The sequence below is a fragment of the Apiospora phragmitis genome (genome assembly GCF_038363925.1).
Source record: "Apiospora phragmitis strain CBS 135458 chromosome Unknown utg000010l:1.0-9815664.0:9184709.0-9829525.0, whole genome shotgun sequence".
Taxonomy (NCBI): domain Eukaryota; kingdom Fungi; phylum Ascomycota; class Sordariomycetes; order Amphisphaeriales; family Apiosporaceae; genus Apiospora; species Apiospora phragmitis.
The window spans coordinates 35,089-58,882 of record NW_027117410.1 but is presented as its reverse complement, the minus strand read 5'-3'; the positions used below and the strand labels follow the sequence as shown (position 1 = coordinate 58,882).

The 23,794-nt window shown below is 53.8% G+C and overlaps 10 protein-coding genes across 10 annotated transcripts; 5 read left to right on the top strand and 5 right to left on the bottom strand.

The window, feature by feature from the left end:
* Positions 1-2,015: 2,015 nt before the first annotated feature.
* Positions 2,016-2,750, bottom strand: PG994_012580 (uncharacterized protein; the record flags this gene model as incomplete). The annotated part of the gene is made up of 1 exon (XM_066863989.1): positions 2,016-2,750. The coding sequence occupies one exon, from the start codon at positions 2,748-2,750 to the stop codon at positions 2,016-2,018; it is 735 nt and encodes a 244-aa protein (XP_066710137.1).
* Positions 2,751-3,588: 838 nt separating this feature from the next.
* On the bottom strand, positions 3,589-4,014 carry PG994_012579 (uncharacterized protein; the record flags this gene model as incomplete). The annotated part of the gene is made up of 1 exon (XM_066863988.1): positions 3,589-4,014. The coding sequence occupies one exon, from the start codon at positions 4,012-4,014 to the stop codon at positions 3,589-3,591; it is 426 nt and encodes a 141-aa protein (XP_066710136.1).
* A 788-nt stretch (positions 4,015-4,802) lies between these two features.
* On the bottom strand, positions 4,803-6,070 carry PG994_012578 (uncharacterized protein; the record flags this gene model as incomplete). Its single annotated transcript, XM_066863987.1, has 4 exons — positions 4,803-5,093; positions 5,175-5,369; positions 5,440-5,908; positions 5,988-6,070. The coding sequence occupies 4 exons, from the start codon at positions 6,068-6,070 to the stop codon at positions 4,803-4,805; spliced, it is 1,038 nt and encodes a 345-aa protein (XP_066710135.1).
* Positions 6,071-7,026: 956 nt separating this feature from the next.
* On the top strand, positions 7,027-8,034 carry PG994_012577 (uncharacterized protein; the record flags this gene model as incomplete). Its single annotated transcript, XM_066863986.1, has 1 exon — positions 7,027-8,034. One exon carries the CDS (start codon positions 7,027-7,029, stop codon positions 8,032-8,034), a length of 1,008 nt encoding a protein of 335 aa, XP_066710134.1.
* Positions 8,035-10,302: 2,268 nt separating this feature from the next.
* Positions 10,303-11,243, top strand: PG994_012576 (uncharacterized protein; the record flags this gene model as incomplete). Its single annotated transcript, XM_066863985.1, has 2 exons — positions 10,303-10,478; positions 10,568-11,243. 2 exons carry the CDS (start codon positions 10,303-10,305, stop codon positions 11,241-11,243), a joined length of 852 nt encoding a protein of 283 aa, XP_066710133.1.
* A 128-nt stretch (positions 11,244-11,371) lies between these two features.
* PG994_012575 (amidase) lies at positions 11,372-13,312 on the bottom strand (the record flags this gene model as incomplete). The annotated part of the gene is made up of 8 exons (XM_066863984.1): positions 11,372-11,535; positions 11,598-11,786; positions 11,854-11,934; positions 12,034-12,160; positions 12,223-12,532; positions 12,664-12,791; positions 12,852-12,998; positions 13,076-13,312. The coding sequence occupies 8 exons, from the start codon at positions 13,310-13,312 to the stop codon at positions 11,372-11,374; spliced, it is 1,383 nt and encodes a 460-aa protein (XP_066710132.1).
* A 3,661-nt stretch (positions 13,313-16,973) lies between these two features.
* Positions 16,974-17,726, top strand: PG994_012574 (uncharacterized protein; the record flags this gene model as incomplete). Its single annotated transcript, XM_066863983.1, has 2 exons — positions 16,974-17,079; positions 17,335-17,726. 2 exons carry the CDS (start codon positions 16,974-16,976, stop codon positions 17,724-17,726), a joined length of 498 nt encoding a protein of 165 aa, XP_066710131.1.
* A 716-nt stretch (positions 17,727-18,442) lies between these two features.
* PG994_012573 (uncharacterized protein) lies at positions 18,443-20,878 on the top strand (the record flags this gene model as incomplete). Its single annotated transcript, XM_066863982.1, has 1 exon — positions 18,443-20,878. The coding sequence occupies one exon, from the start codon at positions 18,443-18,445 to the stop codon at positions 20,876-20,878; it is 2,436 nt and encodes an 811-aa protein (XP_066710130.1).
* A 724-nt stretch (positions 20,879-21,602) lies between these two features.
* PG994_012572 (uncharacterized protein) lies at positions 21,603-22,011 on the bottom strand (the record flags this gene model as incomplete). Its single annotated transcript, XM_066863981.1, has 2 exons — positions 21,603-21,828; positions 21,866-22,011. The coding sequence occupies 2 exons, from the start codon at positions 22,009-22,011 to the stop codon at positions 21,603-21,605; spliced, it is 372 nt and encodes a 123-aa protein (XP_066710129.1).
* Positions 22,012-22,240: 229 nt separating this feature from the next.
* Positions 22,241-23,390, top strand: PG994_012571 (uncharacterized protein; the record flags this gene model as incomplete). Its single annotated transcript, XM_066863980.1, has 2 exons — positions 22,241-22,254; positions 22,841-23,390. The coding sequence occupies 2 exons, from the start codon at positions 22,241-22,243 to the stop codon at positions 23,388-23,390; spliced, it is 564 nt and encodes a 187-aa protein (XP_066710128.1).
* Positions 23,391-23,794: the final 404 nt, after the last annotated feature.

Genomic DNA, 23,794 nt, shown 5'->3' with positions numbered 1-23,794 from the left:
TCGCACGGCCGCCCCCGTCGCCCGCCCTTTCACCGGCAAGGAAGCGCTGCCAGAGTTTCGCGCACGTCTGCAGGTCGACCACGATTGGACCGTTCCACAGATATCGGCAGACTTTCCCGGTCCAGTGCTTTCCCCCGCTTATCTTCCTTCGTCCGTGGGTAATCACACCGCCGACGGCTCGCCTGCCTGGTTCGAGGTCCTGCCACGACCCCGGCACAGGAGACCGAAGAGGGCCCTCCGCGGGAGAGGAATCTTCGTGGATCGAACAAGTTGTACGTTTACGGGCAGAGGCTGGAAGGTGGAACAGTGTGTGAAATTCACTCAGTGTTCTGGAAAACTTCGGAGACGAAGCTCGGGACCAGGCTCGCTATGACAGCTTTGCCATGGATAGACCGATGGACACAGCGAAAGAACGAACCTGGAGGCAGATGTGGCTATTCGATTTCACATAACCACGTCAGACGTACCCTGGACGGAAATCGTGCCAGCATTGCAATTCAACTTCAACAATACATTGTCAACGGTGCTCGGAAGATCATCCAACGATGTTGTCTACCGGTTTAAACCAAGAGGAATACTCTCAGTTATTGAGAAAACAGCCTGCGCTGCCGCACGTGGAGCATGAACGCAATACCGACCTTCTCACCTGCAAATGATCCCACGCAGTATCAGCAGCCGCAGCACGATAGTCATATCGTAGCTTATAGCGACTACCATCCTAGCAGCTACCTACAGCAGCTCTTTACAGCAGCTCTTTACACTCCTTTGTACTCGTATACCTTCCCCCGTCTACCACCTCTCACGGTCCTGTACTTCTCGACGCGAGCCACGTCTCGCCTTCCCTCTCGCGTGGCGGCGGGCTGTCCCAGTACCACGGACACTCTGACCCAGCATTCATTGAATCCATCCGGAACCTTGAGATCGAGTGACGCTCTCGATCAAAACCTGTCCAGTCCTATGTCTAACACTCGAGCGCCGATCGACGGAGCATCTGGTCACTGATGACCAGGTTCCTGGGCTGCTCGTGCGACTCGAAGGAAGCGTTTTCGTACGCACTCGCTCCCGGGGTCCACTGTACGGCGACCCGGGGGCCAGGCGGTGCTGCTATGAATGGGCCCCCTACGCCCTTCTCCAGTGAGGTCACATCATTCTGCTTTCCCCATCAACGCTATTCCGGCTTCGAGTTTTGTATTCACAGCACCCCAGAGGTATCTTCCCAGATATGTTGTGGGCTGGATGGATTTGGTGCATCTGTGAGATCCTGCTCAACGGTGGCTTCGCGCCCCCATCATGTCTTCGTCAACGTTGAGCACAACTGTGACTTCGTGGGCTCCTATTGCAGTACATTTCAGCGCCGTCTCATTCCATGAACTCCAAGTCCCAACAACAACGCGAGGAAGCTCTCGCATGGATCCGCTCAGGGGCTGTCGCACGCAAACGTGGACATCCACTAATGCTTGCGGTAATAGTGGTATAAGTACTCAATGCGACAGGGGCTGTCTGTCTGGAGTATGCGTCGGGTTAGTCCAGAGCCTTGGGCAATGAGAGATACTTATTAGTACAGGAAGAAACTACGAATGATTGTAATATGCTTGTCGCCCTTTTGGTTGGGATTTTCTATTGCAACATCCCAGGTGCGGTTACCGCGATATCTAAGCTTGACATTATATGTTGTTATTATGACATTGAACTGTTACGTTATGCTTGTGGATTCCACCTGTAGACCGTATAATGCTACTGGATTATCGGATTCACATTCACAAACACAATCATCTGCCTAATGGTGCACAGTGGGCTGAACCCAGGTGTGAGCAGTGAAAGGGGGAGGAATAGGATAGTCACAATGTGAAGCAGATCTCTTTGGTGTTCATGATATTTCTGATGGGAATGGGGTGTTTATTCCCTATGTCCATGTCGGATGCTATGTTCTGCCTGAGCTTCGTACTATTGGCCGATGAATACAGAGCCAGTTCTGGCGCAGTCGTTTAGTCGAGTCCACGCTGAGAAGCTCCTGCTTAGGGGAAGCGAAATGTGGTGAAATCCTGTGATGCAACAGGACCCGACTCCCCATCTTCGCACTTCTCATCTTTCCTTTCATTTCCAGTCTCGATTTTCGTCCTTGCCGCTTTCGGGCCATCATCAGTGGTTTCCGAGTCTGGTTTGGGCTTCGGAGACCATAGAGAAGAGGACGCGTTTTCGTAGTCGTCAGATGAAGAAGACGAAGAAGAAGAGGAGGATGACGATGAAGTATCTTCCTCCCATACACTCTGCACATAGCTCGGGCGGCGGTGGCGGCGGTGCGGAGGTGTCCGCGTCAGCTCGTCGGTCCATGTGACGGGGCTGCTGTAATACTCATCATTGTCGACGTCGTAGTACCGGCTCGGTGGTAGGAGGACTCTCGTTGCTGCCGGAGAAGAAGAAGCATCAAAGAAGTCCGGGAATGGCTCGTCTTCGTCTTCGTCGTCATCGGCAAAAAGCTCGGTGGCCGCCAGCCGGGGACGAAGCAGGATCAGGGGCGAGGTGGCTTCGGGCGTCGGCGCCAGGAGGCGGATCACCGGTATCGCGTCCACGGGGACGGACTTCTTGGTCAGCTCGTCCGTGTAGCTCCGCGAGGGTGGGGGCGGGATCGGCAGAGGGGGCGAGAAGGGGGGCGCCGTTGGGGTGGTCTCGTAGTCCAGGTCCTCGAGATCGCGGAAGGGTCTCGGGCTTGGGGGTGTGTTCGAGCTTGCTGAGGATGTTGGGCGGGACATGATGTGTGTGGGTTGGATATTTTCTTCAACTCAGGGGTCCATTGATTGCTCTTGCTGTTGATGTCCTCTATAGGTGTGGTGGTGCTACTGTATACATTGCATGAATATTACAATTTGCGAGCCAGAGAGGCACGGCCATTCAGGGAGTGTTGGTTGCCTTTGTCCCCGGCGAATGGGCTGCCACCGGCTTTGCAGTTAGGGCTTATATTGTTCCAAGCGGTTTATTCCCTTTGTTATCAGTCATTGTTCTGAAGTTTGATGCATGCAGTCAATAGGCTAATTGACAAAGATGGGCAACTGCTCTTGCCGTATTTGGTTCAGGATCGTAGACCTTATGGGCTACTGCATCATCTTTTGCCATATATCTGATGGGTTCTATCACGTGCCAAATATCTGTGGAGGGTTTCTCTAAAGGATAGCAAGTCCATGTTCGTTCACTTTCAGCTTCGGTCAATACTGTTTTTTTATCATATCTTTTATTTTCATCTATAACGATGTCTCTCACACTATCAAGGTGGCATTACTCATATCTTACTCAAGGGCAGCATGGGGTAGCACAGTGACATACACCTACTTTGGAAGTCGTTCCATCAGGGAGCGACTAGGGTAGGCCAGCACGAGCCCGTATGAACTCTTCCTGCATCATGCCAGATATCTCAGCAATCTTTCCGATGCCTACAGGTAGCCGAGGTCGCTCTAAATCACTCTTTACGAGTCTAGTTACAGCATCGTGAACAGAGTCCGGTTTGGAGACCTCACCTTTGTGCTTCCAGACCGTGATCATCAACTGCGGGTTGCCATCCGGGCGGAACCTGATCTCGGCCTGCATGTCCGTGCTTCAGTGCTCACAGCCAAGAATGGGACCCACCATAGGCGCTCGTGAACTGGGTTCGACAGAGAACACTTCCGGAGTCATACGGTGGCAGGCATTCCTGGGCAGCGGAGGGCCCATGGACCACCCGCTATGCCAGCGCGTGCAGCCGGCCGCATAGACCGAGCAAGCCATCTTGCCCTCCAGGTCCTCGTCGAACGTCAAGCGCGGAATGAGTCGATGGCAGTTGCACCAGAGCCCGTAGTACACCGAGTCGAAGCTGACGTCGCCCTTCAGCTCGAGAATGTGCTGCTGCTGAAAACAATGACTGGTTAGCGAGCGACCTGTAGCCGTGGCAAAACAATACGTTTGTTTTCTGGCATTATCCTTGTGCTCTGGGATCTTTTGTCTGTTGACTAGGAGTATGTTTTCTTCAACTTCTAGCGAAAACATTATCGGCATTGAAACCAATTCAGCTATACAAGGATGCTGGGACTTAAGAATAAGAAACTGCATGTTCATGACTCCGGCTCCTTTGGCCCCATTGACCTTCACATCTTTAGTGTTATTAATTTCGACCAAGATGTAGTACCAGTATTATCAGGCCTCTGACCCCTGAGAACTACACTAGGTGTAGCATAATCAGGACAGCTTTGGAGAGTGAAACGAATTCGCCAACTTATGCAACTAATGAAAATGGGTATCTAAGTATCTATATCTATCAACGAATACATCATGTGGAAAATGCTTTAGCTAAATTGATGCTGTCCTATGCTTATAGCAGGGCCCATTATGATCATCTATTATATGCCGCTTCCGGATCAATGCTGTTATTGTATCTCGGAGAGGGTTTTGACTTGCCCCGGGTCCGGCCTAGACCATATGATCCTCTGCCTCGCCCCAGTAGCCACCGCCACGTGACTGCAAGGGACTGGGATATCGTAACCGACGTGAAGCCCTGCTTATACTCTTTTGGGTTGGTCAACATCGACGTGGCAGTTTCGGAGGATATGGGAGCGCAGAGTCTTTTGCGATCTGCTCTATATGAGCACTGCTGGTGCAAATACGTTTTTAACCCCTCGCCAGAAAGAGGACGTGGGCGGTAGTTGTCTTGGCTCGACCCTTTTTTGACTGAAGAGGGTTCGCGGCCTCGAAGTGTATATCGCCAGATCCCTCGAGATGAGACCAGTTCCGTGAGCGGTCGGGCATACAACGATCCAATCGAACGCGAACAGTGCTGTTCAGTCAATCGTCATTCTATGCGGCAAGAACGGACGAACTCCGTAGGCGGTGTGTTGCAATAGAATGGGATTCTCGCTCGGATTTCGCGAGTGAATGTCCCTCGTCTTTGCCTCGCCGTAAGACTTGAGCCCCTTGTCGTAGTTGGCGAAGCAGAGGATGGCCGCGATGATGGTGCAAACCAGCATGAAGAGGGTGATGCAGGCGAAAATGGTGAGCATGTAGTAATCCGGCTTCTTCAACAGCTTCAGCACCTTGTAGACCAGATAGGCGACGCCGCCGCAATACACGAACTTTCATCGACTAGAGTCAGCTATATGACCGTGCATTCTGACGGGGGAAGATGGGATACGATGATGGTGGTCAATACTTACGATAACTACGGCGGTGCCCTTCTTGTTCTCTCTCCTCGCACATATGATGCCGGAAACCGCCACTGACCAGGCGATAAAGGTGCCGGCAATGGTCATGCCGAACTCGGGATTAACCGTGGTGCGACTGTCGACGATGTTCTGTATAAGAAAGCCGAGAATGAAGAAGAAATTGAACTTGACAAGAGCCACATTGATCTGCACGACGGTAATGAGCTCAGGTGAACTGAACTGAACTGGCGAAGGGCTCTTTAAGAGATAGGCTTACCTCTAGGGTTAATACACGCCGTCTCATCTTGATATCGGCGTGGATGACTTTATACACCAGCCAGGCGAACTCGGCGTGGAGTTTGTAGGCGAGGAAGCACATGACGGCGGTTCCCACCGCCAGCACCCAAATCAAGGCGAACAGGGCGGGCTTGATCTCCTGCCATACCGGGCTGTCCGGGTCCAAGATGGGCCGTTTCGGGTCGCCCATGATGAAAGAGGTCGAAAGGCGGTCCAGCGCGTCTCGGATCTGCCGCGGCTGGAATATGGCGTACAACGTCAACAGGAGGTTGTATATGCACAGCCCGACGACCTGGATCATGCTGTGCAGACGCAGCGAGTCCCAAAACAGGAGGAGCTCGTAGGCGAAGCCGAAGATGAACAGCGACGCGTACATGGGCACGGTATGGCCGGACGGGACCTGCATGGCCTCATGCGGCAAATGGTCCTCGACGGTAAGGACGACATAGCTTCATGTTGTTATGTCAGCCATGAAACCATAGCAGAAGGAGACTGAAGTCACGTGACCGAGCGCGGGTGATCACTTACGTTTCAAGAAACAGGGCTCCCACGCACTGGACAAGGGCAAGCAACATAAACATGCGCGTCCATGTTGTATTGGGATAGTACATTGTTAAAAAGAGACCTCATTAGAACGAGGCATAGACGGTTAAGGACAGGAAGAGGACACAAGAAAAGAAGAAAGAACAGGGGGTTGCAGAGGAGCTGGACCCTGTCTCTGCTGACAATATCGAAATGACGTAGAAGGAGTGTGATGAAGCAGAAGTGCTGTAACGAATGACTAAGTTGAAGATTGAAGAAGCATGTGTTCTAGTTCGGGCTTGATAGCCAGATGAAGAAAAGTTGAGCTGTGAGTTTGATTTGTTGTTGCAGGCCTTCGCTTACGCCTTTTTGGGCCGAATGAGGCCTGGTCGGCCGGCATCTCCTTCCCTATAGTGGACCAGTACATGGTTTCAGCTCCAGATCCGGCACTACTATTGGCTTAGAGTGCTCCGTTATAGAGTAAGGCTTTCGTGTTTCCACATTACCCTGTACTTTTTAGGCCCAGATTAGGGGAACACCCCTGACAGATTCGGGCTAACGCATCGGCACGCACACGAGAATGACAGGCCTATAAATGGGGCCGGGTGCCATCCTAAGCGCCTTAGAGCCTCCCTCAACGGTTCTGCTATCCACTCAATCTGGGTTGGCCCGAAAAGCCAATTCATGTACGCATGCATGCAATTTCTTACTTGCCTCTGATGGCCGACGAACCAAATTTGTCGACATTTCCACCGTACTTACAACTTACACCACCCTTTTTTCTTTTTTTTCATTCATTTCGCTTCTTCTTTTCCTCCTTTTCCCCTCCCCGGCGGGTTCCCAACGCAAAGCCTGGCTTTGCTAAGCCTTTTCGATCTTGCAGCGGATCAACATTCAACTTACTCTCTTTGTCGACTTGAGGCTTTCCACTCCCCTGCACGAGAGGCTCCACGTGGCCAAATAGCCCGCTTGACAGAACACACCGACCACCAACAATCAATCCCTCCTCGGGTGAGGTGATCAGGACTATCCATAGACGCACACCATGGACACCATCACGACAGACCCCGGCAGCCCGCCGACCAAGACGACCTCGCGCGGCGCCGGGCCCCTCACGACCGTCTTCCACACGCCCGAGTTCTGCGACCCCCAGCGCTGGACCGACGTCGGCACGCCCGCGCTGTCCTCGTCCATCTGCATGCCGCCCAACTTCATGCAGTACTACGGCAACAAGGCGGGCATGTACTCGCCCGGCATCTGCCCGGGGGGCTACACCGACGGCTGCGCCCTGCCGACGGCGCTGCCGTCCGTCGAGGACGGGACGCCGCGGTACGGGGGCCCGCTGCTCGCGGGCGAGACGGCCCGGCTGTGCTGCCCGACGGGCTACACCTGCTTCACTGGGCCCGCCACCGCCCCGGACATCCCCTACAGCAAGTGCATCTCCGCCGCGCAGAGCTCGCGCACCTACGTCGAGGACCACGTCACGCGCACGACGCGGAATATGGTCTACGCGATCCAGGTGCGCTGGCAGGAGTCGGATCTGAGCATCCTCGAGACGGACCCGACGGTGCCCGGCTCGACCTTCGCAGGGCCAACGGCCACTTCTACACCAAATCCTGGGGACGACGAGGGCTCCTCGTCGGGCCTCCCGATCCACATCGTTCTGGCTATCGTGATCGCGCTGTTCCTGTTCGCCGTGCTGCTCGGCATCGTCGCCTGGCTCGTCTGGCGCCGGCACTTCTGGAAGCAGCAGGTGATCCACCGCCAGCTCGCCTCGACCCCGGACCTGCCGAAGGGCGGCGAGGCGCATTTCGACCGCCAGTCGACGGCGGCGGCCGGAGAGCCGCAAATGCCGCTGCTCACGGGCGCGACCCCGGCGTTCTCGCGGCCGACGACGGGCATAGTGTCGCCGCTCACGCCCACCACCGCCAGCGAGATGGACGCCGTCCTGCCCATCCACGAGGCGGACGCCGACGCGCGGCCGTGGATGGAGTCGAGGCCCGGAAGGAAGTGCAGGAGCTGCCGGCGACGTCGTTTACGCCTGTCGAGCTAGAGGGCAGCACACCGGCCGATATAATACCACCACAACCACAATCACCACAACAGCAGGATGCAGCGTATACTACGAGCAAGAGTGACGGCGATGCTACAGTCGGCGACGACAAGTCATCGCTTGGAGGGAAGGAGGGCGTGACGAGGAGGAGGAAGTCGTTGGGGGTAAATCGCTTGACGCAACCAAATCCGCCTCCGCCGTATAGCGATGAGCGGTAATCACGTGATAGACTGAACCAGCTGGCAAACGCCGGCCTCACATGAACGCACGAACATGATGGTAGACAACTCCGAGAGATGTATTGCAGATATCACGCATGTCAGACAAATGCATTAATATAGATAATGAGAACTCCGCTTACGGGTATGTCCTGCATCCCTTGCATCTTCGATTCTGAACCGTGTGGAGGAGACTCGATGAGGGAGGGACTTTTCTTTTTTTGTGCGGCAATCTGTCAAAGCATTCATCCCTGTGCGGTTTAGCTCCAGGAACCAGCGATCGCGGAATTAGGCCGACGATGGGGCTGAGAAGCCGGGGTCATCCTTGTGAAACTCGTGCCAGAGTTCAAACGATCCGGTTCTCGAGCAAAGGAATTTGATTCGCTCCAGTCGCTACGTTAACTGACTCGCGGGCTACTAGCATGGGGCCCCCCCCGCTGAGCAGCGACAACCCCTATTTGATGTTCACGTGACTACCCTTAAGATTAATCGCGATCTATCCAATTAAGCTTAACGGGCTTTCCTAGAATCAGCCATATAACATATTGTTCTTTTCCAATTCTTTCAAGGTCTACCTATGGGGTCTTGTTTCCTATATAGCTCTCACACTTGTGTAGGCATTATGCAGATACTTAGCAGAGAGAAAAGCTTATATGCCCTGCTATGTGTGAGCAAGGTTTTGGCGGGTGTCAACTGCATCAACCCCATATGACCACCCCAGCAGGTAACTGGCAATCAACCTTACCATTTTCAATCCGGGGAAAAATATCGCGGAAATGTCAAAACGCGCTATATAGCGGGCACTGGGGTCAGCCAGTGAACATCCCCTCCCCGCCGAAATTCATCAAAAAGGGCTTATACTGTTACCGGTCGATTCGGTAAGCTGCCGATTGTACTCATGTGCTTTGGCCTCGTGCTACTGCCAAATACCGGTGAAGGGCTGGATCTCGTGGTGTTCCCGTAAGCTGCTGACAGGCTGAACGAGATGTTGTGCGAGGGTACGGGTGTGACAGGGCAATATACACGCTCGTCCGCTCGTACCTCGACGGTTCCGACGAGCGCCTCCTTCATTTTGGACCTCATGATAGGCCCAGCCGTGCTGTAAAGCCAATGAGGTTAGTGAAAGTAGGCTGGCTCGCCGGTAGTTGGCCTCCTTCAGCAGATGAAATCACGACGCAATTGCCACTAAATGATCGGGAAAGGTTTAGCTAGCTGAAGTTTGAGACCTCGCCTCAAACTGTACGCGGTATTCATGCATACTCATATGGCTGACCTAACACTGTCTTACCTATCTTGCGTGTCGTATTGGTGATATGAACAATAAGTATGACCGTCTTGCTTGCGGAAGCACCACCTGGCCCAAAATATGCACAGTTGTACTCTTTTATATCCGTTACCATGCAGCTCACGTTCGAAACTAGAACCCTGGTGCTACCACAATACCCCCTGATCTATTGTACCTTTGATACTTCCCAGCATCATCGGCAGAATTTGAAATCGATATTCACGCTCGATATGGCATTGCTTATGGTGGTTGAAGTGTTAGCATTGATCAAAGTAATGGCAGATCATCCCAGAATCTATTCTACTTTTTGAAAAAGATGCTGAAGTCGGCGCTGATTATTTAGTGCGAAGGATGGGTTTCACAATCGGAGGGGATGTGTTCCAGTCACGCTGTCATGGTGCACCCAAATTGTCCAATCATGAGTAGTGAAATATTTTATAAATGAGCGCCACATTCTTCTTATGTTCCCTCCGTTTGGCGATTTGCTCCTCCTTTCTTTTTCTTCCCCACGTTTTCATATGTGAGTGTGCCCCTAAACATACACTCAACGGAATTTTGGTCTCCTGTAGCTTCAGTCCAGCTTGGCAGCTGAAGCTCTAAAAGAGCTTCATGTTGTGATGGACTCTACAGGGACACAGACGGAGCCGACGTTTACAACTCGCCCCCAGGTGGAAGTGATAGGGGTGGGCTAATACAAGTCCTGACGAATCTGGGTGGTTGACGACCGTTTTCAAGCCCGGCCCATCGTGTGCTGGCCGTTATTGGATGCTGGCGGGTTCCGATACTACCAAGATATACAGCGGCAGCCCTGACCGCCTTTACTCATCATGCATGCCTTCCAGTGCTGCAAAATACTCCCCAGCAGTCTGCCTAGCACCTGTGACGGTTATGGACGTGAACCGCCTCGTCGGTGAGGCATATACCAAAGTGTGCTGTCAAAGGTATGTGGAACAAACCAAGAAGCTGGTTCGGGGAGGAGTGGGTGTTCTTATAGGCAGCCCGAAACGTCTGGTCTAATAACGCATTGCAGTGGGTTGTCGTATAGCCTCGATTCCCGCTTCAAAAGGATACTCGCTTCGACTCGTGTACTTGACGGGCGCTCGGTAGACTCAACTGATGTCTTCACTTACGTAGCCACGGGCACAGCATCTCACAAGCCTTTCACGGTACAGTGGGAGTGGGACGACCTAGCGCTCTTCCCGCCCGATGTATCTTCAAGACGAAGATCCATCGCGTCGTCTGGGTTCCGGCCGCCCACAGCAACAACCTCCGATGGTGGAGGCAGTTCAGCGAGCGGAGGTGATACATTACCAGCATCTGATCGTACGGCGACCAGCATGTCCTCTGGAGCCATTACTGGCATAGTGATCGGTGTGGCGTTTGCGATCATATTGTTGACTCTAATCATGCGGTATGTTCTACACAGGCGGAGCAAAGTGGTGCCTGGGGCTGGACGTGCACCGGAACTGGATGGCGCTCACACTGCCACGTGGAAATGCTGGTCCCGCGGTGCGTGGAGAGCAAGCTTGGGTAGCAGAAGCATGAGGGCAGAAATGGACAGCGGAAACGCCGCAAAACAACAAAGAGCAGAACTGGATAGCAGAAACGTGAGAGCAGAGATGGATGACGCAAACGCCGTTAAAGAACAGAGAGCAGAGTTGGAACAATGGGAATGCTCGGACGGAAAGACCTACGGAGTTGGTTGAGCTCCCTGATACTACATCGAATATTCAACAAAAATAGCTTTGCAGAGAATTGCTGATCTGGTTGCAGTCATACATGGTTGGGTTTCGTGTACACAGTATTCACTTTGCATCCCATCCAGCTCTGATATCTAGCGAGACAGATCGGGGACTGGCCGCGGTGGTACAGCTGCCTCGTACAGCGACATGAACCGCAGCAACGTCTCCTCGCCGTCCTCCCGGGCCATCAAGCAGAGCCCGAACGGCCGCCCATTATAGCGGAGCTGGCCTAGCGGCACATGACCCAGGGGATACCCTAACGTACATTAGCACTTTTTGCTTCTTGAAAGCTTCGGCGAGTCTCCGACCCTCACTTACCAGCTGCGGCAGCGTAGATGCAAAAGGCAGAGTCAACGGGGGCGGCTATGAGGTCGAAATTTTCCTTCTCGTAGACCTGATCGACGATATGTCTTGCCTTGGCTCGGAGCTTCTCCCCCAGAAGTCTGATCTCCTCTTCCGGTTCGTCCATCTTTTGAGCCTTTATGAGGTCGGTCTGGTCCGTATGGGCTATGTTACGAATGGGAATAATGCATTAGAGTTGCTCTATTCGTGTAACATGGGGGTCAAAACTCACGTGGTGGCATTGCTTGTTCGGCATGGTCCTCGTTGAACTGAATGAGCTGTTCGAGGGATGCGACAGGGGATTCATCAAATGCTTCGATGAACTTTGGAAGGCCAATTTGTTTGAATTGCCAATCAGTGATATGGTCAGTGTTGAAAGGTCACTACTTGCGGACTCGGGGGGTCGACATACAAGCCACTGGCATAATAGCGTCTTGTCCATCAACAGTGAGTACAGAGCAATCCTGAAGCTCGATGGGGTACTTGACCGCACAACCATCTTGCTGGAGGTTTGTGACCATTGCTTCGTAATCGTCCACCTAGTTTTTGGTCAGCATTGTCTGGCACTCAACCACACTCAGTGCGGGGGGCTTTGGCTTACCATTTGTTCCAACGTGCCGGGTCTCTGTCTACACATCTCCGGGCTCAACTTCCAGCCATTGGGATCTACGAAGCCCACAGCGAGGGTATCCCACTTGCTGGATATTGCACGGGTCTCTGGACCGAGCGACCAAGTATGATCTCCAGGAGGCTGGCCAACTCGGCGGGCGACTTGGCCATGGGCCCGTAGCTGTCGAAGAAGTCGGTCATCCGGTACATCCCGGACGTGTCCTGCCGGCCCGTGGTCGGTTTGACGGCGTAGATCGCCGCGCGCGAGGAAGGCGTCATGATCGATCCGATCGTTTCGGTGCCTAGCGCCAAGGGGCTAAAGCCGGCTGCGACGGCAACGGCCGAGCCTGTTGACGAGCCCCCCGGGGACTGGATTAATGGGGATGATATCATGCGTTAGCTAAAATCAATGGAGGGAATCCTCCACTCGTACCCCTCATTGCTTACAGAGTGGCCAAGAATGGATTCGCCATCTTCGATGGCGCCGACGAAAGGAGACAGCGTCTGCCCTGCTGTTGCAGAGCGCCCGGGCGTTATCATCATCTTCATGCCGCAGAACTCCTAATCGGCACGGTCAGTAGGCGGTTTCTATTCGAACCCATCTCGAGGCTTGAGTCATACTGTCATATTAGTCTTTCCCAATATGATCAGGCCCGCATCCATCAGTTTCTGCACAACACCTGAGCTTTTGGTAGCTTTGGCCCCCAAGAACGCCCACGACCCGGCCGTGGTGGTCATGCCCAGCTCATGCGATGTGATGAAGCAATCCTACCGATTCAAAGTCAGCCACAGTCTTGGTCTTGTCTTGATAAACAGCCAGCAATCCGATGACTCGCCTTCAAGACTATCGGGATCCCATGCAATGGGCCCCGGCAACGATTCGCCCGTCGTTCCTCGTCGAGGGCTGCCGCTTGTTTAAGCAGCTTCTCTCGCGGTGCCAGTGAGATGAAGGCATTGAGCGCATGGTTATGCTGTTCGATCTGGAGCAAGTACCTCTCAATGATCTGAACGCTCGTCAGTGCACCCTCTTGTAGAAGCCGCTGCAAACTCGTTGCAGTTGTAGTCAGGGTGTCGAAATCCATTTTGCGATGTGCACGGCGTCTAATTCACAATCGTGCAGAAGAGAACAACATAACAAGTAGAATATAAATGTTACAATCCCCTACAGCGCCTGCCTCTGGAAAGAATCTAGCTGCCTACATGCTTACGCACCCTGTGGTTGTTATCGCGCACCTGCACCAACCGTAGATCGAGCGGGGTGAGCAAGGATCCCGATCCCTGACCCAACAGACACCCCTGATGAATCCGGGTAAGTGTTACGGAGAGCCGATAACGACGTTAAGCTACCCGACGGGACCACTCACCCGGCAAAACACCGGTTGGCGTCTAACGCTCGTCAATAAGAGAGTTGAAATCTTGCAATAACCAAAGGCTCCCACAAGCGTCCTGAAATAGACTGTAGGGATTTGATAGTCGTCCCAATACGAGAATGCATCTCTATGAAACGAGTAGATCGTAATCGAACCGATGTTTGGCTTTCCCAAATATCAGCCAGAAACGAATAAAGCAGACCAGGTGCGTTGTCATCAACCATACAAGTGTATATAGACTTCGGGTTCAGGGGCTGCATTCGGAGGCTGCCATACAAGGTCTTGTACAACTAGCAGGAAATACGAAACTCTTCCACTCGGCCTACCCGCACTAAGCACGGTTAAAGGGATGACATTGCTGTATTGTAGATCAGAGGACTTGTAATATGATCCAAGATGGGGCCTTGATATTATAACAGCATAGCATTGGTGGCGCAATGGTAGCGCGTTGCCTTCCGGCTTTCCACTGGATCTGGCAAAGGCTGTGGGTTCGAGTCCCGCCTGGTGCTTCCTTTTTAGAGAATCTAGATGTGACATTCTTGGGTTGGCGACGACGGGGGTTCACACACCCAGCTAGCCAGGATTCTCTGGTGCTGAGTTTCTAGTATAGAACGGATCTTCAAAACATGCTCAAGCTGGCGGCTCCCTGTCAAAGGAGTTCTTTCTGCCTCAGCAAGCCGTCCCGCGCTTCTCCCAGATAGCTAACGGTTTACTCGCTATACTTCTCGTCTCTACGCAACCTCTCTAACCCGATACGAGCTTTACTGACGGCCTTGCTGAGTACGTTCACCGACAAGTAAACATGTTGCGTTAGTTATATTTACGAGACACGAACGGTTCAACAGGAACGGTTGCGCATTAGCGCGCAAGCACTTACGAGCGAGATCCCTCCGGCCTATAAACAAACCGTTTGCAACGTCCTTGAATCTTCTCCGCAACTCTAACAACGTCTAACTAACTCTGAGCCCGCGCGTATTACTAAATTCGCAGCTAGCCGTTGCCTTACCCATGTGGACGAGTTGGCTTCCCCCGAGTAACCGCTCGACCAGGTTTATTTAGCCATATCCAGGCCTGTCCCCTCTCATCTCTGTCCCGAGGTGTTTCAGTGTTTCATTTTGATACATTCATTCATTCATACTTACCTTATCATCACATCCGACCACATGAAGATCGCTCATCTCGTCTGGCTCGCCGGTGCCTGTGGCCGCCTCGCATATACAGCAAATGACGAGGCAGAAGACGACGCGGGACAGAGCGTCATCCAAGGCTTGAAACCAAAGCCCGTTGATAACCCGCCCAACGCATACTGTCACACGCATACCAGCAGATGCATGCATATCGGCCCAACGAATAACTGCATTTCCTGAAGGATACGGCGGCTAAGGGGTAAAAGGACATCTGAACGATACCAGACAAGATGTATATAGGCCTGACGAATCACCCTCTCGAAAGGAGAGAAGGGACAGACAGACTAGAGCCCCAAGTCCGCGATCTCTATGGCCACTGCGGATTCGGGACAGGCAACCAGACCCTGGAGGAGATTTTGACGGAGCGACCCGCCGATGTCACGGGCAAGACGAATAGTTTCGCCTGTTACAATCCGGAGCAATGCGAAATACTCCGGGAGGCTTACAACGGCACAGGTTGTAGGGTGGTTAGGCCGTACTCCGAGTTCTTCCCCTGAAAGTGCCCTGAATACGTTGTAGCTACCTACATACGCCGGAATTATGGTGGATAATCCTCGAGAGGCAGGCTGTAATCAATGAAAGTCTTATTCTGTAATTAAATTTAGATTACAATTGCTTGCTACGACATTTAGTTGCATCAATATTGCCTCGAAGTATCTAATAGTTTCAGTTGGAACTTGCCCTGTGCGACTCTTTCGAGATTGCCGACACGCTGTATCAAGGGACTCATTTATGACCTCTTTCGCTTCCAGCCCCTCTCCGGCGTTTGCCTAGTACAGAAGGATATCAGACACGGCGGTGAGAACGGCCTGGTGATCCTCCCTAGATCACTAGACGCTATGGTGCATACTAGTTCAGTCACGAAAGTCATTTTATGGCTATTGGCAAGATAGGTTTAGTAAACGTTTACGGTGAGCAGTTTCTTCGCATCTAACTTGGTGTATAAAGGTAAGCAAATACTCCAGCTCTCGTGGCCTTGGACGAACTCTCGCAAAACGGCACCTTGGTGTACACTACCTGAAGCCATATATGTGTGTGGATACTCCAAAAGGGATGATGAGAAGACAGCAAACTAGTTAAGGGGCGTATCACGGGGTACTGTTAGTTGTCAATAAACATCAGATGATGCCTTGGAGTATTACTTACTTCGCGCCTGATGATGAGTGGTCTGTTCATATCACCACTCTGAGCCAAAACAACATTCAGTCCTGTGCTAGTCAAATTAGATACGACGACGAGTTGAATATGTCTATGACCTTGATGATACCAACCCAGGAGCATGATCACGTGTAACTTTTGTCTAACACACTATGAAGGCGGGCGATATGGAACACACTCAGGTCTATAATAGGCTCCTGGGTACTACCATTCCGAGCCCATCCTTTCAACCTGGAGCAAGCCAAATTGAAGGACACTCAGCATTACTGTAAATATCTCCTCGTTGGAAGATCAGCAAAATGGCACGGCGACTTTCTCCCTGGTTTCCCCTACTCTTCTCTATTTTGTTCGGTTTCCTGGTCCACGGGGCCGACCATAAGACCTCCGCGCTGAAGCTCCAATCCGGACATGGATGCATTGAGATCGACGGACGCGGGCCTCAGAACTTCAGGCCCACACTGGACGGAGTGAGTGCAGTTGTTCCTGCCCCGAACGTATGCTATATGTGAGCGACGCTGCCCGCCCCCGGCAGAACCCTTTCCGATCAAACAACCACGCGGCCTGTGCAGGATTTCTCCCCGGTCCGGAGGTGAACCTGATGGAAAGACAACTCCATAATCCGCTGGATGACGCAACATTCGACTACACGCTCCATGACTATGATTTGAAAAAAACTTGCATGCCCGCGGCTTCTGCCTTTGATCCTGACAAGGTTACATTTCGGAGGGATATTGGGTTCCGATTTGGGATTATCCTGAGGAAAAGGATGGTGGAAACCCTGAGTATTGGGATAGCGAGTATCCTAAGGTTGTGGGAAGGGATTATTCCATGGATTCAATCCACTTCTGTGCCACGACACGTTTCTGGCACTATGGGAGAACGGGGGAACATCCGACTCAGAGGCACATGCGCACAGCGTGGGGATGTCGGTGGGATATGGCGTGCCAATTCCAGGATTTTCGAGCCAATTGAAATATGTTTATACAAACACGCAGACTCACACAGTCAATAAAGGATGGTCAAATGGAATGGCCAAGGCCGTCGGGAAAAATTGGGCGCAAAGTGTGCAGACGACGATCGGCTTCGCGGACAGTGTCTCAACAAGCTTCTCAACTTCGCGCCCTAAGAATACATGTAAGATAATTTCCAGATTTCCGTCCCTTTTCCAACATATGCTGCAGAGATGATATCTGCAGCCACGATGGGGGAGGTACCAACCGTGAGGAAGGAGAGGCTGACGACAGGAACCAAGTGAACAACTGCGGGCAGTTCTACGTAATACCGATATACCATGGTCAAGTCAGCGCGGATTTCGTCGTGGTCTCTCCCTTGCGCTCTTTGCGTCTCTACTTAGGCTAACAACGAACGACAGTGTTTGCGGGGTGTTAGGTTTTTCGTATGACCCGGCGAAAAGCTGGGAGCAATGGGCCCGGGTCGACGGCAAGTTCACGTGCACGAACTACATCGCGACGGGCCAGAGCCAGGACCCCAAGGAGAACCCGAGCACCGGGAGCGTGACGGCGGGCCCGGAGTACCAGGCCTTCAAGACCATCTTCGTCAGGCAGAACTGCGCGGACGAGAATTTCCTCGGCCCGGAGTACCAGGACCCGCTGTTCAACGACGTCATCATCTGGGACGACTGGCAGGAGTGGCTGCTGATGAAGAACCTCGACGACGACACGCTGGCGCTGTCGACGGCGGCGAACGCGGAGACGCACCACGGTCGATGGTATAATTACGAGGTCGTCGACGATTTCCTCGACAAGAGAATCGATGAGTGAGTGGCTATTGGGCTCTTCAGGCTTCATCATGCGTCTCCGCAGATTGATTAGGAAGTAGTTGGCAGTCGCCAGTAGACAGTTGCTGTGGCTTCTGCTGACACTGTCTGGTGGAGCGCTGCACAGTCCTGGCTGCCAAACATAGCCCATAATAATATATTGGTACTTGATTTTTACACTGGACCAAGCTTTCGATATTTATTGCCTCTTCTTATATGAGTTTTCGGAAAGTTGATGTCGTAGGACGTGGTAAAGTACTCCGTAGGTGCACGTGTTTTGGGCCAAAGTCTGCGGTTGTATAGGACGGCAAGTGGCCGCACAGCAGCTGTGCACGGACAAGAGAGACGCAGGCACGATCGAATGGGAAAACATGCCGCCCCTACAGGCCAGGTGGCCGACTCGAGAAAGGCAAACACAACGTACGATTGATCGAGTTGATCAACGATATGCAGGTTACTGTCTGTACCTGACAATTCGAACAGCTTGAGATGAGATCGATGGCCCCACTTGGAAAGGGCCCAACCCCCTCCCCCCCACCAGTTCAATTGGAACCAACCGCGTCAACTCCGTAAAAATCTGGTACATTGCGCGGTCCAATTCCAAGGAGTGGCAACGCGTGCGTTTTATCGAGGCCTCGAGCCCTCCAGAGCCGACGCCTCCTCCTGTGTGAGACACCGACTTATGCAGCCCTACCCTACTGTACCTGAGGTCGCTAGGCCATGGCTAAATACATCAATGTGGCCCACTCGGAGCATTCCGGCGGCGGCGGCGGCACCCCAACCGCGCCCCGCGGCGGCGTCCGCCCTGAGGATTGGAGCCACTTCCATCTCGCCGGCTTCTCCTTCTACCATGGCAACCCCATGAAGACGAACACGGACGTCCATGCTTTCCTGCAGAAGCCCGCCTTCATGCCCTGGCGCAAGTCGCGCGGCGACGTCGACAGCTTCCTGCGCTTCGAGACCACCCTGCGCGTCCTGTTCGAGGCCGTCGTCTGGTTCGAGGCCTTCTGGGGCCAGCGCGGCTTCTGGCACAAGCTCCGCGCCCTCCTCAAGCTCGACGCGTCCGTCAGCGCCGACACCCTCGAGGACGCCGTCGCCCTCTACTGTGAAGGTCGCCGCCACTGCATGGCCAAGGTGGCCCGGCCGGGCAAGCCGCCGAGCCGCATCGCCGAGCTGGCCGAGATCGTCGACGGCTTCCGCCCCGGCGAGCACGCCCCCATCTCCAACCCGGACTGGAACCGCCGCGCGGCCCAGTGGCAGGCCCAGCAGCTGTATGGCATCCTTTGCGACCAGCGTGTGCACTCCAAGCAGGTCATCAATGGCACCTGTGCCCCGGAGCTTCGCGACAAGCCGCCGCCGAGCACCGTCTCCGCGTCCCCGCGGTCGGACGCGCAGAGAAGAGAACGACCCGATCCCCGACCGCCCAGCCCTCTACGGCGACCATCTCTAGAACAGCCCAAGCGGCCGAGAGACAAGGAAGCTCCGCAGGGAGCGAAGACCGGGCTTCCCCCCAAACCGCCGGCGCCGGCGCCGACGCGTTCGAAAGAGCAGGCAGCCACGGACAAAGAGAAACCGATGGCGGAAAAGAGCCGCGAACAGCCAGCCAACTCCACTGTTGCTGCGGTATCTCGAGAATCGTCCAAATCTGCCCAGTCTCTGGACGAATTGGTTGCTACCTATAAGCACTCTTCTGCCCCCGCCGAAATCTCTCGCAAACGATCCCGAGATGAGCTGCCCGAAGAAGCTGACAAGGCCAACAAACGTGTTGCTACGGACTCGACTGGCGATTCTCCTCGGCCCAATCGACCCGCGGCCCCACTTTCAATCGAAACACAGCAAACTCTCTACGAGAACACGCGTTCGCGATTCGAGCCCACGTTCACTGAAGACCCTCCGGCTCAGAAGGCTCAGCAGGAGGAGAAAGTGGCTGGTATACAAGCGAAAGAAGACGCCATTGTAGTAGCCGGGTCGCCGGAGGATTTGTCCACGGAGTCGAAGACGCAGGCCCATCAATTGGGCCAAACAAACGAGGCGGCTGCGGCTAAAGTAGCCGACAGGGTCCGAAGTCCTGACGTGATGTCGGACTCCCTGTTTGTTGAAAAGATGGAATTCCCGGTAGAAGGCGAAGAGGCAGCCGAATCGGTCGACGCTATACGCGAGCTTCTCCTCTGCCTCGAGCAGCGCCAGGTGCGGCTCGAGGCGCTCGAAGCCTCGGCGGATTCGCAGAAGAAGCTGCTGGAACAGTGGGCTGCTGACCGGAAGCGCATTGCCGCGCTGGAAGCGCAGCTGAGCAAGCGCGCTGCGGATCCACTCCGGCTACGCGCCCTCGAGGACCATACCGAGGCGAACCGCAAGCATCTGACCCAGCAGCTGGCCCAGCAGTCGTCTGTCAACCAGCACGTCGAAGAGACGATGGAGGCGACCGCGCGCGAGTTCGAGCGGGTCAAGACGGCGATGGGGAAACAGGTTGCGGACGGAGAGCGTGCGAGAAAGGACGCCGTCCAGTTGCAGCAGGAACTGCAGCAGAAGAGGGATGGGGACGTTGAAATCTCTCGGCGGATTAATGGGAGCATCCAAGATGCCAAGAAAGAGATTACGGAAGCGGATTTCCAGAATGGCTTGCGTTTTGCGGAAATCGAAAGACGATCTCAGGAGTTGGAACGGCAATTCAACACTGTCGAGAACCGTTTCCAGCGTCAGTGGAACCAACACGCCAGTGCCTTCCAGGTTCAATGGGAACAGCACCACAGCGCCTGCGACGTACAGCGCGCAGAGAGCGATGGCTCTACGGAGATGCGGTTGGCGGATCTGCAGAGGCAACTCAGTCAGGTGCAAGAGGCCCTGCAGGCGCGGGAGGCGGCAGCCGCCCCATGGCCGCCAGTAGCAGCAGCAGCACCTCCTGTTACTTCTTCCGGTGGTTTATTATTATCCAATGGCCTCGACCCGGGCTCCTTGCCCAGTCTGGACACCGGCACCTTTCTCGACACGATGTACTACGAGATGTCGAAGCTCCGCACGGCCATGCGGACCCGGATCCGCGCCATGGACGCCGGGGGCGTGCCGGACGAGAACCACTCCAAGCTCGCCGTCTCGGATATCTCCTTTGAGCTCGGCCGCGTGCTGGAGGTGGCGCGGAAGGGCATCAATAAGCTATGATTCTAGTTCTATGTCTGGTAAGTTAGTATATACTTCTGCTATCAGGTAACGCAAAAGCGGGCTGTCTGGTTGACTGTACAATTGGCTTACATTGCGCCTCCTTATGATAGAGAGATATTAGCCTCTACCCAATTTCAACCAAGATACGCGTTTTTGGTAATCATATCCAGGGTCGGGACTGATAACGATTTTCTCCACAACGTCTGTGATGACCGTCATCTTCGTGTCTCGTCCCGTAGATGGGCCGGTGCGGCTAATGGGAAACATGCCACATCGTTAGGGATACTTTTAACTTCTACTTCAGTGAGCAGAACTACCCAGCCCAATGACTACTAGTGGTACAGTAAAAGCCAACTAAGGCCGAGTAGATTCCTCGTTCTCAACTGCTGAGATGCAAAGACGACCCCTTGAAAGTCCCAGAGTCTGTCTCTTACAACCCGCGGTCGCCTTGCGGTAGGCGCGGCTCGTTCCGGCTCGGCAGCGTCAAGCCACTACTGGATCCATCTCCCCATTTACGGGTGCTCTCATGGTTCTTGATTGCCAGAGGCATGAGCCTAATCATAGTTTCAGTACAACACCTTCGAGGGTCCCGTCACTCCGCCATCACTGCTGCTGGCGACGTTCCCTGAGAGTCTACAAAGCCTGCACATCACCTTTGGCCACTTGAACGCACCTACATCAAGGGAGGCCCGGGTCAAATTCAAGCCCCTACGTCCGTCGAGAATTACCGTGACATCACGCCCGAGTAGGCGGCCGAGGCACTCCGGCCGGCTAGCGCGCGACACGCTCGAGTTCCCTGGGCCTCTGCCTCAGTGGTGGTACCCTGGCTCCGAGACACGGGTGGGGCCCCCCACGAGTCCTCGAGATCTGGGAGACTTCGACGCGGTCCTGGAACCCCGACCTCCGGCGACTCGCCCATGCGTTCGTCCAAGAGGTGCGGTTCCCCGTGCCTGCGCGTCGTGTGGGTTCAGCGTGCCGCCAGTTGACCCCAAGACGATCCCGGAGAAGTTCAGGGTGTCTCTTGTACTACCTTCTGCCAGAGCTCGATCACGGAGCTCCTCGGCCGGGCCAGCGTGGAGGTGGGGATACAGTACCGGGATAACTCGCTGCTGTGAGACCTGTGTGCGAGGCATGCTTCCTTTTGCAGCCCTCCCCGCGCCTCTCCCCGCATGTTGATACATCCAGGAGCAGCACCATGACGTGCTCGCTGAATCGCTATTATCGAAGTCGCGTTATGATGTTTGGCAATGCCTAGTTATATAAGTTTATGCAGATGTGCGCCCACGAGAAACGATGAATTTCCAAGTCTTAATACGATATGTTCCTACATACACTATGCAAACACATGTGATGACTGCATGCATGATCGACGCAAGGTAAGAGACGAAATGGAGGGTGGGGACCGTGTGCCGTGTGCTGAAACATTAGTAGGCATGTTAGATAGAGATCCTTGAAACGCGGATGTATGCGGCCCTGAATCACGAGACTTTCCAGTTGCTAGCTAGACGCGATTCTCTCTATGCAGCATTCGTCCAAAACAACGCAACCTGCCAACTTTGTTTTCATATATCAAACAATCATTGCCCCCCCCCCCCCAATCTGACGAGCTGTATCACCATCATCTTATTTATTACACCCAATTGAACGACAGACCATATTCGATACGAGCTTCATTAGACCCAGGAACATCATGTCGTGTAAGCAAGCAACCAGCAAAGCAACAAGCTCTAGCTAATAACGCCTGCTCCCGATTCCCCGTGCCACCCTCACCCCGCTAACCTGGTCCCTGGCTGGCTCTCCCACAAAACCCCTACCCACGCCCGCTCGCCTCTACCCCACACGAGCTTCTCCAAATCCAATTCCAACAACGCCTTATCAGGAACCATCATCAAGAACCTCCTCCCCAAAAAGCAGAGGAGAAGGAGGAACTTGCTAACGTGGTTAACAATCCAGTCCTCCAAGGCGGCTTCACCCTCTGCAACAAAACCCCCCTCCCCCCGGCGTCACCAAGTCCGCCGCCATCGGCGCCCTGCAGGACCACGACAAGTTCCTGCACGCCGACCCGCACCTCACGACCTACCAACGCCTCGATTCTGAATCTGATTACGACTCCTACAAAGTCCCCGCCGCCATCACGCCCCTAGCTCTAAAAAAACAAGTCAAAGTCTACGAAGTCCACGACCACGTCCCCAACCCCGTCTGGTCCAGCGACGTCGCCAGCATCGAGGAGTTCGTCGACTGCGCCGACGGCGTCTGGGTGCGGGTGCGGAGCCCGCTCAACATCGTGCTCGAGACGACCTGGTTCATCTGCGAGACCAAAGACAAGAACGGCAAACTAGAACTCGTGCAGTCCCTCGTCTGCACCTGCAACCGCCTGCTTGCCCCCCTCTGCAAGGGCCAGGTCGACAAGGGCTGGCGCGCCGTGCACGAGAAGCTGATCCAGGGCATGGTCGAGGACCGGGTGGCCGCGGCGCAGGAGGCGGCCGCGGCGACACTGGCCGCCAAGGCGTGATGTGTCATCAGGGTACATAGATTACATTTATGTATGTTGAACGAAGTAAATGCAACTAAGTCTTAAGATATTTCATATCGAGCCGAAGTGATGTGTGTTTTGATGTAGACCATATTGTAATTACCCCCATTGAATGGTATCTCGACTAGTAGGTACGGTCACAATGATCAGACGTGATTACTATTTAACGTGATCTTCATTGGATTTTTTCCTTTCTCTTTTTTAGTAACCTATAGGCCGCCAAGGATGATGATTGATGATGATGATGCAGTACCGCCTATTCCTGGGTATCTCAAATGCAAATTCTGCCAACCTGTAGGCCTTCTTTCTTTCTTCGTCTACACATGGCAAACCGTCTTCTCTTTCACCTCCCCTCTCTACCCCTTGCCTTCTCCAATTACCAG